The following is a 15,775-nucleotide window of genomic DNA, read 5'->3' on the forward strand; positions in this document are numbered from 1 at the left end:
GGTCCGGGCCGTCCTGGGGCACTGACAAAAGCTGGCTATACGGCTCTGAAGCCCACAAGTCCCAGGAGGGGAGCATGTATTGGGGCTGGGTGAATGTTCAGGGCTGGCATGGGGCACTGGGTGGGGTGGGAAGTAGTGGGGTGCCTGCTTTTTCCCTCCTGATTACGGAATGGGGGGTTGGCCAGCAGGGGAAAGGTGGGAGCATTGGGGAAGTGGGGCTCACAGGCAGGGTGTGTGGGGAAGCGAGGGGTGGGAGGCAGTGGGGATGGGGTCGGGGCAGGTGTCTGGGGCGAGGGTGGGGGTAGGTGCCAGCTGTTTCAAGGGAAACCTCAGAGCTCTTCTCTCCCCCTCCCCCACAGTACTCAGAGAAGGGTTTTTTTGGGTGGGGGATGGAGAGGGACCAGTGACATTTCCCTCCCCCTCCCAGCAGCACCCGCTCTGGGAAGGGTGTGTATGTGTGAAGAGCCCCTTGTGCTCCAGGAGGTGCACAGATGGGGTTGGGAGACGCGTGCTGGACCCGTGGCCTCAGTCACTGCCCTGGGCTCCGCTGCCCACCGTATTCCTCCACGCTGAACGAGTGCCTCGTCCCCTGCGCCTCGATGGCGTACGTCCCCAGGGCCGGCTCTGCAGGCAGCGGGAGGGACAGATCCACGATGCCCTGCTGCGGAGTCACATCTCGCCACTGGGCGATGCGGTTCCCGCTGGGATCCTGGCACACGGACAGACCCTGCTCAGCAGCTGCCCCCACACACGGCTCGTCCCCGGCAGCCCCCGAGTGCCTCGTGCTGCCGACGGGGCTGGATCGACGGCCGGGGGCTCAAATCCTTCTCCTTAGCCTGGAGCAGACACCTCCGGGCAGCCGCTGGGCAAGGGGCCCTGCCAGCACCCCTCAGCCCTGACCCGAGGGCACCGCCTGTGGAGGGGAACAGGCTCCCAAGGGACGCCCCATCTCCAGCCTGGATGAAGCCCCGGGAACATGCCGTAGGGACCATTTCCATCTCAGTGCTAGGCCTCTGTGGGTATGTTCCCTGTTCGCCACCCCCCACACAGCCCCCCAAACCTCCACCCCTCCCCTCTACCCCTGCAGCTCCCAGAGACCCTCCCTCCTCCCCTGCCCTTCTCCCATTCAAGCTCCCACGGGAGCTCCCCGCTGAGTTCCCCACTGGGCTGATCAAGTCACCGCCTGACCCAGAGTTCGGGGGCTGGGAACATTCGGGGTAAGTGACTCAGGCAGGGATCCCAGCCAGCCCCAAACCCACCGGCCTCCCGGACAGACAACCTCAGACTCTGCAAACTCAGGGTGGGGAGGATGTAACCCGATGCTACAAATATCCCCTCCCAGCCCCCCATGCGGTCCAGCCCAGAAAGGCCCTGTGCTCTGGGACACTTTGCACCCCCACAGCGGGGCAGAGGGGTCTAGGGCTGGATTGCTGGACACTGTGGTCACAGCCCAAACTCCTCTGGGATCCCCACCACCGAATACCCCTGGGTGCCCTCAGATGAGCCAGACAGGAAGAGGAGGAGGCTGGAGAGGCACAGACTGACCTGCAGAGTCACCAGGGGCAGCTGCAAAGCAAACAGACAGGACATGGCTGGTTAGAGGGACAGGAAACACCCCCCACTGCCCAGGGCTCTGCCTGTGACTTCCCCAGGGCCCGGGTGTCTCTGGGGCCATGGGGGATCATGCAGACGGCAGCGGGGGTGACCGAGAGAGCAGGGACCGGAAGGGGAGCCCACAGCCCTGTCCACACTGGGACCATGAGGCTGGAGCCCTCGCACCTCCCATGGGCCCCTCCCCTCCCTGCAGTGGCGGATGCAGGGCAGTGGCTGGTCTGTGTGTGAGGAGGAGCCGGGCGAGAGGCTGGGGTCTCTGCCAAGGGGCAGTCTAAGGCCGGGCGAGATGGCTGCGAGGGGAGCTGTCAATCTGTATTTCCACACTGGGCCCGATTCTGCCACCTCACTCAGAGCGCCCAGCACAGTTAGACTGAAAGGTGCTAATGACTGTCATCCCGGGGGGGGGGGGGGGGCTGGCATCCACAGCCAATCACAGACTTCACTAAAGCCAGGGGGTGCCCAGCGCCCTCATTCAGGCTCAATGCCATGTGCAATCACCCCTCTCTGCGTAGTAAAGAGACTGCAAACAACAGAGGCGACTGCCCAAGGCACTAGGCCCCAGGGGGGTGGGTCCACACTGCTGTTTTCAGCCGGCCAGCACAAGCCCTGCTATTGCAAGTCTGTTAACCTGCCCTGGGAGACTCACCCCCAGCAGCAGAGAAGACCGGGGTGACAGCTGAGACATTCCCAGGATACCGGAGATCCCGGTGTTTCCAGGAATGGTGTGGACCCTCCCAGCTGGCGTGACCTCGCACACTCAGTGTGTGTGAGTTCACACCAGTAGGGGCGGAGCAGTGCGCTCTTCCAAAGGGCGCCCCCCATCCAATACCAGACACAAGCATGTACTGGACGGGGGCAAACCACTCAGGAAGAGGACTGTCTGATTTCAAACCGGATGAATGGCCTGCCTGGTGTAGACACACCTAGTGTGTTCAGTGCACTAGGGCCCTGTTACCCTGCCCCTGGCCCCTGCCCCCAGCTCTCACCTTCTTGGCACTGGGAATGAAGTCTTTGTCCAAACTGACGATTCGAAACTTCACTGGAAAGGAGCAGAGACAGAGGTGGGATCAGCCCTGGCTTGGTTTGTCTGAGTGAATTCCCAGCTGGGGAAGGTGCCAGCCGGACACCCGGGCACTGACGGCCTCTGTGAACCCACAGAATGGGCACAGCCCGGGCAGTGCAGTGCCAGCTTCCCCGCGCTGCCCTCTGCCAACGACCACAGCCCTGCCCTGCATGGCTGGAGGCTGCCAGGGGGGGCTGATTGGTGCCCCTGCAGCGTCTGTGCCATCACCAAGGACGGGCTGAGACCCCCACTTGGTTCCATACAGGCCCCCAAACAGGCCTCAGGTTTTGGGCCTCTCACCCCATGGGACCAGGTGCAGACAGGCCTGGAAGTGAGAGACCCGTATCCCTCGCGAGTCCCCCAGCCTGACCCCAGAGCCCAGGAGTCCGTCCCAAGGGGCTGGGGCCCCAGGACTCTCCCTCCAGCAGCTCCTACCCTCTCACCTGTCTGTCCCGGCTTGTAGACAGCCTTGTCCGTCTGCACAAAGGTCCCGGGCTCCAGTGCCCGCAGCAGCACTTTCTTCCGCTCAGAGAACTGCAGGGCATCTCCCCGGATCGAGACGTGCAGCTCTGCCACTTCCTGCTGCCCCCCGGACGGGGCTGGAACCTGCACCGGGACCCCAGCAAGGCCACAGCAGCTGGTAACGGGCTGGTCATAGTGCAGACCCGCTATCGTGTGGGGAGGGGGGCAGTGGTGTTTGTGAGTCCCTGTTCCAGCCCCCCCAACACAGGAAACCCCTCCTCAGCCTGGGGGCCCTGAATGGGAGGGAGCATGAAACTGGGGTGCTCGATGGAGTTGGAAGCCAGGGCGCTCTCTGTACCCCCCTCCCCATCCCCGCTCCCTCCTGCCTGTCGCTGCTGAGGGATGGTCTCAAGTTCTGTGGCTACAGCTGCCCATCGAGTGACCAGCTCCGTGCCCAGGCCAGTCCCCTGAGCCCTGCTGTGCCCGGGCCCTGAGGCTGGGTGGGGGCTGCAGACCCGGGGCTGACGGGCTCCGTGCCCACGACCAGTGCCCGGGGCCGTGCCCATGGCTGCGGGCGAGGGCTCACCTGGAAGCGCACGTTCTCGTGCAGACGGGGCCCCTGGACCTCTCTCTCCAGCAGGGGGATAGCGCTGGACCCATCCCCCCTCTCCAGCCGGACGCTCACCCGGACGGTCTCGTTGAGGTCGCTGAGATGAACTGACACCGTCCCCGTGTGCGGGTGGTAGAGCGCGGCTGGGCTCACCACCACATAGTGCCTGGGGAGGGGAAAGCACCATGGGCAGTGCGGGAGGGGGAGGGCAGGGGAGAGCCCAGAGCCTCCCCCAGGGCTGGGGGTGACTCCCGATTCCTGTGTGTCCCTCCTGCTGGGGACAGAGCTGGGTCGACGGGGCTGGAGGCTGGTTCGTTTCTCTAACCACAGGGCAGGGGCAGGGCAAGGCCCCCCCCGCTGCATCCCCCGCCCCAGCCTGCCTCCCGCAGAGCTGGAGGGGCCCCAGGGGCACAGAGAGGGGCTCAGTCCCCATCCATCCCTGGCTCCTTGGCTGCTCGGTCTCCCCAGAAGTGGGGAGCTAGTGGTGCTGAGAGTGAACAGAGGCCCCTATGCACAGCAGGGGCCGGGGGGGCTGATTAGTCTGGGGCTGGACTGAGCACCTGAGCCCTTTGCAGCCAGTAACCAGCTTAGCTACAACCCCACCCCCACCCCCAGGCCACTCTGCACCCCGGGGCCTCCGCCCGCTCTCGCAGGGACCCTTCGGCGTTTGCACCTTCGGGGCACTCCCAGGTTCTGGCTGAGACGTTCGTTTAACGCCCTGTGTTCGTCGGTAATTACTGTTCTATTTCACTGTGGCCTGGAGACCCAGCCCAGCCTGGCCCCCCTGCACTGGGGCTGGACAGACCCGCAGGCAGAGACAGGCCGTGGCCCGAGGAGGTGACAGGCTGAGGGAGCAGGCGGCCACAGAGGATTATCACCCCATGGTACAGAGCGGAGCTGAGGCTCAGAGGGTCGGTGTCTGGCCGGGGGCGCACAGGGCGTCTGTAGCAGAGCTGGGCACTGAACCCAGCTCTCCTGCTCCCCAAGCCACTGTCTTAACCAGAGCCAACCTCCCCCGGTGCTAGGAGGGGCAAGACCAGGGGGCCAGGAGGGACCTAGCGTCGGGGTCTGAGTTCCCAGGGGAGAACGGAATTGTCCTGTCAGTTTTGGAGTGAGCAGCCCCCTGCTCGGTGCCCTCGACTGCTTCCAACCCCCCCGCCCAGCACCGCCCACCACAGAGACAGACAGACACGGACAGGGCTTACGGCTCTGCAGACGTCCCAGCTGTGAGGTGCAGGAGGAGCAGCAGGCAGGCCGGGGTTACTGGGGCCCCCATTCCTGGGGTTTCAGTCAGATGGGCAGGTGCAAGGGGACACACACACGTCACCCCCCTCTGGGTCCTTCTCCCTCTCTCTCTCCTCCCCACTCTGTGCTGGAGACCAGCCTGCTCTGTCCTGATATAGACTCTGGAGCCAGAGTTTCGCTTTGATCCAGGGTAAACAAGGGTCATGTCAGGTCTCTGGCTGGAGCTGGGGGACGCAGCCAGGACAATATTTACCCACCACCCACAGCTGCTGGATTTGAGGCTCTGACAGGTTGTTGCAACTTGAATCAGAGGATGCTGCCTGGCAAAGGCTCAGGTGGGCCAGGAGGCCCCTTGCATTGGTTACAGGGCAGGGGGTGGGGCCCCTCTGGGGGTTGGTGGTGGTGCAGTAGCCAGGATGCTGGGAAAGCCCTGGCAGGAGCAGGGGGGAGGGAGGAGCTTGCTGAGAAATGAGTTAGTTAAAGTGGGTTCTGGCAGCGACCCCACTACTGCAATGCAAATGAGAGGAATATTGGGGTTATTGAGCATGTCTCATGAAAACCCCATTCATAATTGCTTCTAACTTTCCCAAACTGGGACTGCCGGGGAGGAACTTTCTATGCTCAGTCTCTGCCTTGGGTTGAATTTTTTTGGTAAACTTTCAGCAAAAACTAATCACACTGTTTCTTAGAACACGGTTAGCATTAACACAGGTAGTTTTTTCCAGGGCAATCCATTTTTCTGAGCATTTCTTTGAGGAGTTCTAGCACCTCCATGCCTCGGAGCCTGGAATTGAAATTTGGCAGAGGGATTCTGCTAGGGGAAGAGAAGGGTTTTTCCTGATGCCATGAAAATCCATGTCAATCTGGCTAGATTATAAAATACGGAACATTGCCATGTGCCCAAAGTCAGTAGGGTGTCTCAGACTTGTTTCCGAGTCACTGACAACTTCAGAGAAAATGATCTTGAATGGGTATGGATCACTATCCTAACTGATACAGCACAAGATGGAAGGTTAGCTGGTGTCTGAGGCAGATCACCAAATCACACTAAGGAACAGGATGAGAAGCTCCTTATGCAGCTCTTTATAGAGTATAGGAAAAAACGCTGCGTGATCATGGGGGATTTGAGTGTGAGTGACACATGGTGGTGGTGTGATGCTGCTAATACCAAAATCATCATGGAATTTCACCATATTAAAGATGACAATTTCCTAACTCAAAAAGTGTTGCATCCAGCATGGGAGTATTCTACATTAGCCCTCGTCTTGAGAGGTAAAGAGGAACTGATCACAGAACTAAAAATGAACGATAGCCTAGGTACAAGTGATCCTGACAATCACATTTATAATGCACCAACAGAATAAAGTCCTAACCAGAAATATTTGTACTTGGTGCTGTGAAAGGGCCAATTTCACAAAGCTGAAAACAATTATGAGCCAAACAAGCTGGGAGGAAGAATTTAATCAGAAAAGATAACTGTAAATTGTTTAAGAACACTTTATTAGATGCTCCAAAAAGCACAATCAAGGAAAGAAGCCATATTGGTTAAAAAACTGACCTGGCTTAGAAGGCACATGAAAGCAACTATAAAATATTTTTTAAAATGATGTATACCAAAGGGAAGAAGGGAGAAGTTGACAGTAATAAGTATAAATCAGAAACTAAGAACTGAAGAAAATTGATAAGGAAAGCAAAGGGATACAAGAAGAAATATATGGCCAGCAGAATTAAGGACAATAATATACTTTAAAAACTGGTTCTTAAGAACAATTTGAATTCTAACTATGATACTGGTCAATTACTAGATGAAATCGGAGAATTATCAATAAAAATACAGACAAGGGCACTGGAATGGGGGTGCCAAGGGGCCATGGCCCCATCACTTTTAAAAGTGGCAGGGCTATGCCTTCCCACTTTTTACTATCTGTAAGGGCAAGCAATGGGTTCAAGGGGGCTGACAGGAGGGAATGGGGGGGGTGAGGTTTTGGGGGAAAGAGGTGACATGGGGATGTGGTCTCGGGTGGAGTGGGTGATGCAAAGGTGGGGCCATTGCTTGGTCGCCAGTGGCTCCCCACTTTTTGGGAGCTTCTGCTGCTCCTGAATGCTGAGAAGGCAGAAGGGTTCAATAAATATTTCTCAAAAAGAAAAGGAGTACTTGTGGCACCTTAGAGACTAACAAATTTATTAGAGCATAAGCTTTCGTGAGCTACAGCTCACGAAAGCTTATGCTCTAATAAATTTGTTAGTCTCTAAGGTGCCACAAGTACTCCTTTTCTTTTTGCGAATACAGACTAACACGGCTGCTACTCTGAAACCTGTCAATAAATATTTCTGTTCTGCATTTGGGAAAAAAACAGATAAAGTTGTCATATCATATTAAGGGGAGAACACTCGTTCCCTTCCACTAGTATCTGGGGAGAATGTGAAACAGCAGCTACCAAAAGTGAGACATTTTAAAATCAGCAGCTTCAGATAACTTATATCCAAGAGTTTTAAAAGGGCTGGCTGAGGAGCTCGCTGGACCATTAATGGTGATTCTCAGTAAGTCTTGAACACGGGGGAAGTTCCAGACAACTGGGAGAAAGCTAATGTTGTGCTAATACTTGAAATAGTATATGGGATAACCTGGGTAATTAGAGGCCTGTCAGTCTGACATGGATCCCTGGCACAATAATGGAGTGGCTGATACGGGACTTAGTTAATAAAGAACTAGAAGAGAGTCATATGATTAATGCCAATTAGCATGGGCTTATGGAAATCAGATCCTGTCAAACTAATTTGATATCTTTTTTTGATGAGATTATAAGTTTGGTAGATAAAGGTAATAGTGTTGATATACTATAGTGAGATTTCTGTAAGGGGTTTGATTGATACTACACATTTTGATTAAAAAATTGGAACATTATATAAAATTAACATGGCACGCATTAAACGGATTAAAAACTGGCTAACTGATAGGTCTCAAAATGTAAGTGTAAATGGGGAACCATGATTGATCAGGGGAGTTTCCAGGGGGTCGCGTAAGGATCATTTTTTTGTCCTATGATATTTAACATTTTTATCAATGACCTGGAAGAAAACCTAAAATAATCAGTGATGAAGCCTGCAGACAACACACAAATTGAGGGAGTGGTAAACAACGAAGAAGACAGTTTACTGATACATTTGGTAAACTGGGGGCAAGCAAACAATATGAGTTTCAATGTGGCTAAATGTAAATTTACACATCTGGAAACAAAGACTATAGGCCATACTTACAGGATGGGTGACTCTGAAAAAGATTTCAGGGCGGTGATGGATAATCAGCTGAACATGACCTTCCAATGTGCTGCTGTAGCCCAAAGGGTTAATGTGATCCTTGGATGCATAAGCAGGGGAATCTGGAGTAGGAGCAGAGAGGTGATTTTATCTCTGTACAGTATTTGGCACTGGTGCGACCACTGCTGGAATACTGTGTCCAGTTCTGGTTTCCATCATTCAAGAAGGATTTGATAAATTGGAGAGGGTTCAGAGAAGAGCCATGAGAATGACTAACGGATTAGAAACGTGCCTTATAGTGGTATCCTCAAGAGCTGAACTTATTTACCTTACCACAGAGATGGCCAAGGGGTGATTTGATTACAGTCTATAAGTACCTACACAGGGAACAAATATTTGATAACAGACTGTTCAATTTAGCAGAGAAAGGCATAATATGATCCAATGGGTGGAAGTTGAAACTAGAAAAATTTTGAACCTGGAAATATGGTGTATATTTTTAACATAGAGGGTAATTAACCAGTGGAACAATTTCCCAAGCATTGTGATAAATTCTCCATCACTGGGAATTTTGAAATCAAGATTGGATGTTTTCCTATAAGCTCTGCTCCAGGAATTATTTTGGGGAAATTCCCTGGCCTGGGTTAAATAGGAGGTGAGATTAGATGAACCACAAGGGTCTGCTCTGGCCTTGGAATCTATGAAGCTATGAATCTTTGCTGCTAAAGTCTCTGTACATTGCATCTGTGCTGAGCATGCTCCATCCACAGGTGCCGACTCCGTAGGTGCTTCAGCCGTGGCTCACCCATGGAAAAAAATTAGTGGGTGCTTAACAGCCACTGGCAGGCAGCTCCCCCTCCCCCCAAGTGTCTCCTGTCCACTGGAGGCCCCGCTGATCAACTCCTCCCCCTCCCTCCCAGTGCTTCCCACCCTCCATAATCAGCTGTTCCACGGTGTGCAGGAGGAGCTGGAGGGAGGGGGAGGAGCGGGGACAGGATGCGCTAGGGGGAGGGGTGGAACTGGGTGGGAAGGGGCAGGGTGGGGGCTTGGGGCAGAGCAGGGGGTTGAGCATCCCCAGGGCCCAGAGGAAGCCGGAGCCTGTGGCTCCAGCCCTGGTCTCTTCCTTCCATACTGAACATGTTTTACAGACCCACTGCCGCTGAGCCTGTTCCTAGCCCCACAGACCCATGTGCACTTACCCTGTTCTTCTACCACACGGAGCCAGCCCCACGGACCCCCTGGATGGGTCAGGGCACAGACAAAATAGATCCTCCTATGGGTTCCCATCGAAATACACCTTGGCCTAGGGGAAGGCGCATTGTGCTTGGAGCCAACTTTCATTTTTCCACTGGCTCTTATTTATGAGTTTGGATGGAGAGAACAACGAGAGACATCTTCAAATCCAGACTGGATGCCTTTCGGGAGGACGGGCTTCAATCAAACACAAGCAATAGACTCAGCGCAGGGAGAACTGATGAAACTCTCTGGCCTGTGTTATGCAGGAGGTCAGTCTTGATCACTGGTTCTCAAATTGGGAGTTGTGACCCCCCTGGGGGTCACACGGTTATTATGTTGGGGTCACAAGATGGCAGCCTCCACCCTCAAACCCCACTTCACCTCCAGCATTTATAATAGTGTTAAATATAAAAAAAGGACTTGTAATTTATAAGGCGGGGGTCGCACACACAGGCTTGCTGAGCGAAAGGGGTCGCCAATACAAAAGTTTGAGAACCACTGGTCTAGATGAGCTAATGGTCCCTCTAAGCACGGCAGAGAGGGCTGGCCTGGCCTGGCCCCAGGTACAGCTGGAGCAGTGTGGCCTGACCCAGCCCTAGCCGCAGCCAGGGCAGGGTGGACCCAGACCCAGCCGAAGAGGCCTGGCCTGGACCCAGGAGCACCCAGGGTGGCATGGCCCAGCCCAGCTCGGCCCCAGACATGGCCAGGGCAGCGTGGCCCAGCCCCAGTCATGGCCCGGGAGGCGCGGCACGGACCAAGGTGCAGCTGGGGCGCCCCTCCCCTGGCCCAATCCCAGCCCCAGCCTGGACCTGCTGTGGCTGGGGGAGGGGCGCCTATCCTGCAGCCCCAGCCCCGGAGCTGCCGTGGTGGGGAGAGGTGTCTCTCCCTCACAGCCCAGGTGTTGCTGCGGGGAGAGAGAGCTGGGGGGAGTCCTCTCTCCCTGCCGTAGCCCCATAGCCCCCTCCCTCACCCCAAACCCCTCATCCCTACCCCTACCCCAGAGCTCGCACTCCTAGCCGGGGCCCTCACACCCCTGCACCCCAACCCTCACATATCACCTTCATATTGGTGCAAATAACAAAATTAATTTTGCACACAGGTGGGAAAAATTAGTGGGAACACTCCCCAGGAATGACCAGTTGGGCACTCCGCTTGATACCGGCTGCCAACTAGACATGGAGCCATTGATCATTACCCATTGAGCCCGACAATCTAGCCAACTTTCTATCCACCTTATAGTCCATTCATCCAGCCCATATGTCTTTAACTCGCTGGCAAGAAGCTGGCAGGTGGGGCCAGAGGGCGGAGAGGAGTCCTTGGCCAGCTGGTGGACAGGCCATGAGGAGCAAGCAGTGTGTGGGGTGGGGTGCGGGGGCTGGCAGGGTTTCAGGGTACAGTGTAGGCCAGGGCCCCTTCTGAGCATGACCATGGAGTCACTGGCACCATAAAAAAACCGGCACTGCCCCCGAGTCCCCCACACCCAGTCCATTCTGAATCCCTGCAGTGAGGGTGGGGGTGCATTGTGTCTCATTAATGTCCCGTCCAGTGCAGGGGGAGACGGGGGCAGGAGAGGGATGTATGATCCATTGGGACTGGCTGGGTCCTGCAGAGAGAGAGACTCAGAAGAAAACACAAGGTAGTGAGTTGGGATTGGGAGGAGGGGGAGGGGAGAGGGCTGGTCTGTCCCCTCCCCTCCACCACCACTGCAGACACCTACACAATGAGCAGCAGCCTGCTTGCCCTGGCTCGCTGTCAGCTCCAGGGATGCAGAGATCTGGCCCCAGGTCGCTGCCCCTTGCTGGTTTACCCTCAAATATTTACCTGTCCTCAGGGACCGTTCAAAGGTAACAGGGATTTCAGCGCCAACAGGCAGACAGCGCCCTTTGGAGCTGGTGAAGCTGGTGATGGGGTGGGAGGCCCTTGCCCGGGGGACAGTGACTCAGGAAGGGGGTGAGTATCAGGCATCAGGCCTGGGGCTCATATCCCTTAGATCAGCATCCATGGAACGGCTCAGGTCTCTGTCACGGCCAGTCCTGGCATCACAGAGCCCAATTCTGCCCTCGGTCAGAGCTGCGCATCCCGAGACAGCCCCAGCCAACGACCCAAACAGGCTACACAGCCCCAGTGTGGTCTGGGCACAGCTGCGGGAGCGTCTCCAAGAGCAGCATTTACCCCCTGGAAATCAAAGCTGGGACGGAGCGACTGGGGACAGCTCGTCCTGCCCCTCCCGACCCGGCCCTGTCCCCGTCAGCGCAGGGCTTTCCCAGGGCTGGATTGAAAGGACTCAGGGGAGGGGTCTGCAGCGCCCCCTGCTGACCAGGCTAATGGCTCTCACGATGAGGAAACAGCGTGAGCCCATCAGTGCTTTGGTGGGGGCAGCAGGAGGTGGCACCGTGCAAGGTTCGAGTTCAGTGAGATTCTGGCAGGAGCACAAGTGCCGGAGGGGAAATGGGGATTGTTCTGAACAGTTTATGTCAGTGGTTCTCCAGCTGTGGCGCGAGGACAAACGGGGGCTGGCAAACTACGTCTAAGGAGTCTGTGAAAGGCCGTCGTTCCCACAGAACAGGGCACAGGCACCGACTTTGACAGCTCCCCGGGGCTGCTCAACCCCTCCCCCCCAGGTCCCGCTCCCAGTCCACCCCTTACCCCAAACCCCCACCCCATATCTCTTCTTCATGCCCCCACTCCACTCCCACCCCTCCCCCTGCCCCTTCCTGTCCCTGCTCCTCCCTCTCCCCCCCAGTCCTGCCCCCACTCCACCCCTTCCCCCAAACCCCCACCCCGCCTCCCTTCTTCATGTCCCCACTCTGCCCCCTCCCTCTTCCTGTCCCCCCCAGAGCCTCCTGCATGCCTCTGAACAGCTGACCCTTGGCGGGCGGGAGGCTCAGGGAGAGAGGGGGAGGAGCTGCTGGGCAGGGTCCTCCGGTGGGTGGGAGGCGCTGCATGGGGGAGGGAGAGGAGCTGACCCACAGGGCTGCCAGTGGGTGTTGAGCACCCCCTATTTTTTTCCGTGGGTGCTCCAGCCCCAGAGCACCCATGCACTTGGTGCCGATGGAACAGTGGTTTTCAACCTGTGGTCCACGACCCCCTGGGACTCCACAGACGTGTCTAAAAATTCTAATTCTAATAGCCATTGATGGACCTGTCCTCCGTGAATTTATCTAGTTCTTTTTTGAATCCTGTTATACTCTTGGCCTTCACAACATCCTCTGCCAAAGAGTTCCACAGGTTGACTGTGTGTTGTGTGAAGAAATACTTCCTTTGGTTTGTTTTAAACCTGCTGCCTGTTAATTTCATTTGGTGACCCCTAGTTCTTGTGTTATGAGAAGTAGTAAACAACACTTCCTTATCTACTTTCTATAGACCAGTCATGATTTTATAGACCTCAATCGTATCCCCCCTTAGCCGTCTCTTTTCCAAGTCCCAGTCCCAGTCTTATTAATCTGTCCTCATACGGAAGCCGTTCCAGACCCCTCATCATTTTTGTTGCCCTTTTCTAACCCTTTTCCAAGTCCAGTCTATCTTTTTTGAGATGGGACAACCACATCTGCACACAGTATTCAAGATGTGGGTGTACCATGAATGTGTATAGAGGCAATAGGTTATTTTCTGTCTTATCCATCCCTTTCTTAATGATTCCCAGCATTCTGTTTGCTTTTTTGACTGCCGCTGTACATTAAGTTGATATTTTCAGAGAACTATCCACAATGACTCCAAGATCTCTTTCTTGAGTGGTAACAGCTAATTTAGACCCCATCATTGTATATGTATAGTTTGGATGATGTTTTCCAATGTGCATTACTTTGCACTTATCAGCATTGAATTTCATCTGCTATTTTATTGCCCAGTCACAGTTTGGTGAGATCCTTTTGTAGCTCTTTGCAGTCTCTTTAGATTTAACTATCTTGAGTAGTTTTGTAACATCTGCAAATTTTGCAACCTCGCTGTTTACTACTTTTCCCAGATCGTTTATGAATATGTGGAATAGCACTGGGCCCAGTACAGACGCTGGGGGGACACCACTATTTACCTCTCTCCATTCCATAGGCATCAACTTCTCATGGTGCCGGTGGGGGCTTGCGCCCCACCCCCAGCCCCACCTTCATTCAAACCCCTTCCTCCAAAGTCCCCACCCCAACTCCGCCCCCTCCCTGCCCCTATTGGACCCCCTCCCTCCCAGCAGTTTCACGGTGGCAAGCGCTGGGAGGGAGGGGGAAAGCAGGCACGCGGCGTGCTTGCGGAGCAGGCGGAGATGCAGGTGAGCTGGGGCGGGGAGCTGCCGGTGGGCGCAGAGCACCCACCAATTTTTCCGCGAGGGTGCTCCAGCCCCAGAGCACCCACGGAGTCGGCGCCTATGCTCCATTCTGAAAACTGACCATTTATTCCTACTCTTCGTTTCCTGTCTTTTAACCGGTTACCAATCCATGAGAGGACCTTCCCTCTTATCTCATCACAGCTTACTTTGCTAAAGAGCCTTTGGTGAGAGACCTTGTCAAAGGCTTTCTGAAAATCTAACTACACTATATCCACTGGATGCCCCTTGTCCACATACTTCTTGAGCCCCTCAAAGAATTCTAGTAGATTGGTGAGGCCTGATTTCCCTTTACAAAAACCATATTGACTTTTCCCCAGCAAATTATAGAATAATAGAATCATAGAATATCAGGGTTGGAAGGGACCACAAGAGGTCATCTAGTCCAACCCCCTGCTCAAAGCAGGACCAATTCCCAACTAAATCATCCCAGCCAGGGCTTTGTCAAGCCTGACCTTAAAAACCTCTAAGGAAGGAGATTCCACCACCTCCCTAGGCAATGCATTCCACTGCTTCACCACCCTCCTAGTGAAAAAGCTTTTCCTAATATCCAACCTAAACCTCCCCCACTGCAACTTGAGACCATTACTCCTTGTTCTGTCATCTGCTACCACTGAGAACAGTCTAGATCCATGCTCTTTGGAGCCACCTTTCAGGTAGTTGAAAGCAGCTATCAAATCCCCCCTTATTCTTCTCTTCCACAGACTAAACAATCCCAGTTCCCTCAGCCTCTCCTCATAAGCCATGTGCTCCAGCCCCCTAATCATTTCTGTTGCCCTCTGCTGGACTCTTTCCAATTTTTCCACATCCTTCTTGTAGCGTGGGGCCCAAAACTGGACACAGTACTCCAGATGAGACCTCACCAATGCCGAATACAGGGGAATGATCACGTCCCTCGATCTGCTGTCAATGCCCCTACTTATACAGCCCCAAATGCCGTTAGCTTTCTTGGCAACAAGGCACACTGTTGATTCATATCCAGCTTCTCATCCACTGTAACCTAACTAGGTCCTTTTCTGCAGAACTTCTGCCTAGCCACTCAGTTCCTAGTCTGTAGCAATGCATGGGATTCTTCCATCCTAAATGCAGGACTCTGCACTTGTCCTTATTGAACCTCAGATTTTGTTTGGACCAACCCTCTCATTTGTCTAGGTCCTTCTGTATCCTATCCCTACCTTCCAGCATATCTACCACTCTTCCGTTTAGTGTCTTCTGCAAACTTGCTGAGGGTGCAATCCATGCCATGAAGATATTGAACAAAAGCAGCCGCAGGACCGTCCACTTGATACCGGCTGCCAACTAGACATGGAGCCATTGATCACTACCGGTTGAGCCCGATGATCTAGCCAGCTTTCTATCCACCTTATAGTCCATTCATCCAGCCCATAGTTCTTTAATTTGCTGACTAGAATACTGTAGGAGACCATATCAAAAGCTTTGCTAAAATCAAGGAATAACATGTCCACTGCTTTCCCCTCATCCGCAGAGCCAGTTATCTCATCATAGAAGGCAAGTAGATTAGTCAGGCATGACTTGCCCTTGGTGAATCCATGCGGACTGTTCCTGATCACTTTCCTCTTCTCTAAGTGCTTCAGAATTGATTCCTTGAGGACCTGCTCCATGATTTTTCTAGGGAATGAGGTGAGGCTGACTGCCCTGTAGTTCCCAGGATCCTCCTTCTTCCCTTTTTTAAAGATGGGCACTACATTAGCCTTTTTCCAGTTGCCTGGGACCTCCCCTGATCGCCATGAGTTTTTAAAGATAATGGCCAATGGCTTTGCAATCACATCCGCCAACTCCTTTAGCACTCTAGGATACAATGCATCCAGTCCCATGGACTTGTGCTCGTCCAGCTTTTCTAAATAGTCCTGAACCACTTCTTTCTCCACAGAGGGCTGGCCACCTCCTCCCCATGCTGTGCTGCCCAGTGCAGTAGTCTGGGAGCTGACCTTGTTCGTGGAGACAGAGGCAAAAA

At 54.5% G+C, this 15,775-nt stretch overlaps 1 protein-coding gene across 1 annotated transcript in view; it reads right to left on the reverse strand.

Annotated features, from left to right (window-relative positions):
• The window catches only part of LOC119848951 (alpha-2-macroglobulin-like protein 1), an 83,173-nt gene extending 78,148 nt beyond the window's left edge, over positions 1-5,025 (reverse strand). The window contains exons 1-6 of the mRNA XM_038385410.1: positions 4,955-5,025; positions 3,726-3,915; positions 3,121-3,283; positions 2,601-2,653; positions 1,546-1,566; positions 556-709 (exon numbers count right to left, since the gene is read on the reverse strand). Coding sequence (XP_038241338.1) covers positions 556-709; positions 1,546-1,566; positions 2,601-2,653; positions 3,121-3,283; positions 3,726-3,915; positions 4,955-5,025 — 652 coding nt within the window. The remainder of the gene's footprint in view (positions 1-555; positions 710-1,545; positions 1,567-2,600; positions 2,654-3,120; positions 3,284-3,725; positions 3,916-4,954) is intronic.
• Positions 5,026-15,775: the final 10,750 nt, after the last annotated feature.

The sequence above is a fragment of the Dermochelys coriacea genome, chromosome 27 (genome assembly GCF_009764565.3).
Source record: "Dermochelys coriacea isolate rDerCor1 chromosome 27, rDerCor1.pri.v4, whole genome shotgun sequence".
In the NCBI taxonomy this organism is placed as follows: Eukaryota; Metazoa; Chordata; order Testudines; family Dermochelyidae; genus Dermochelys; species Dermochelys coriacea.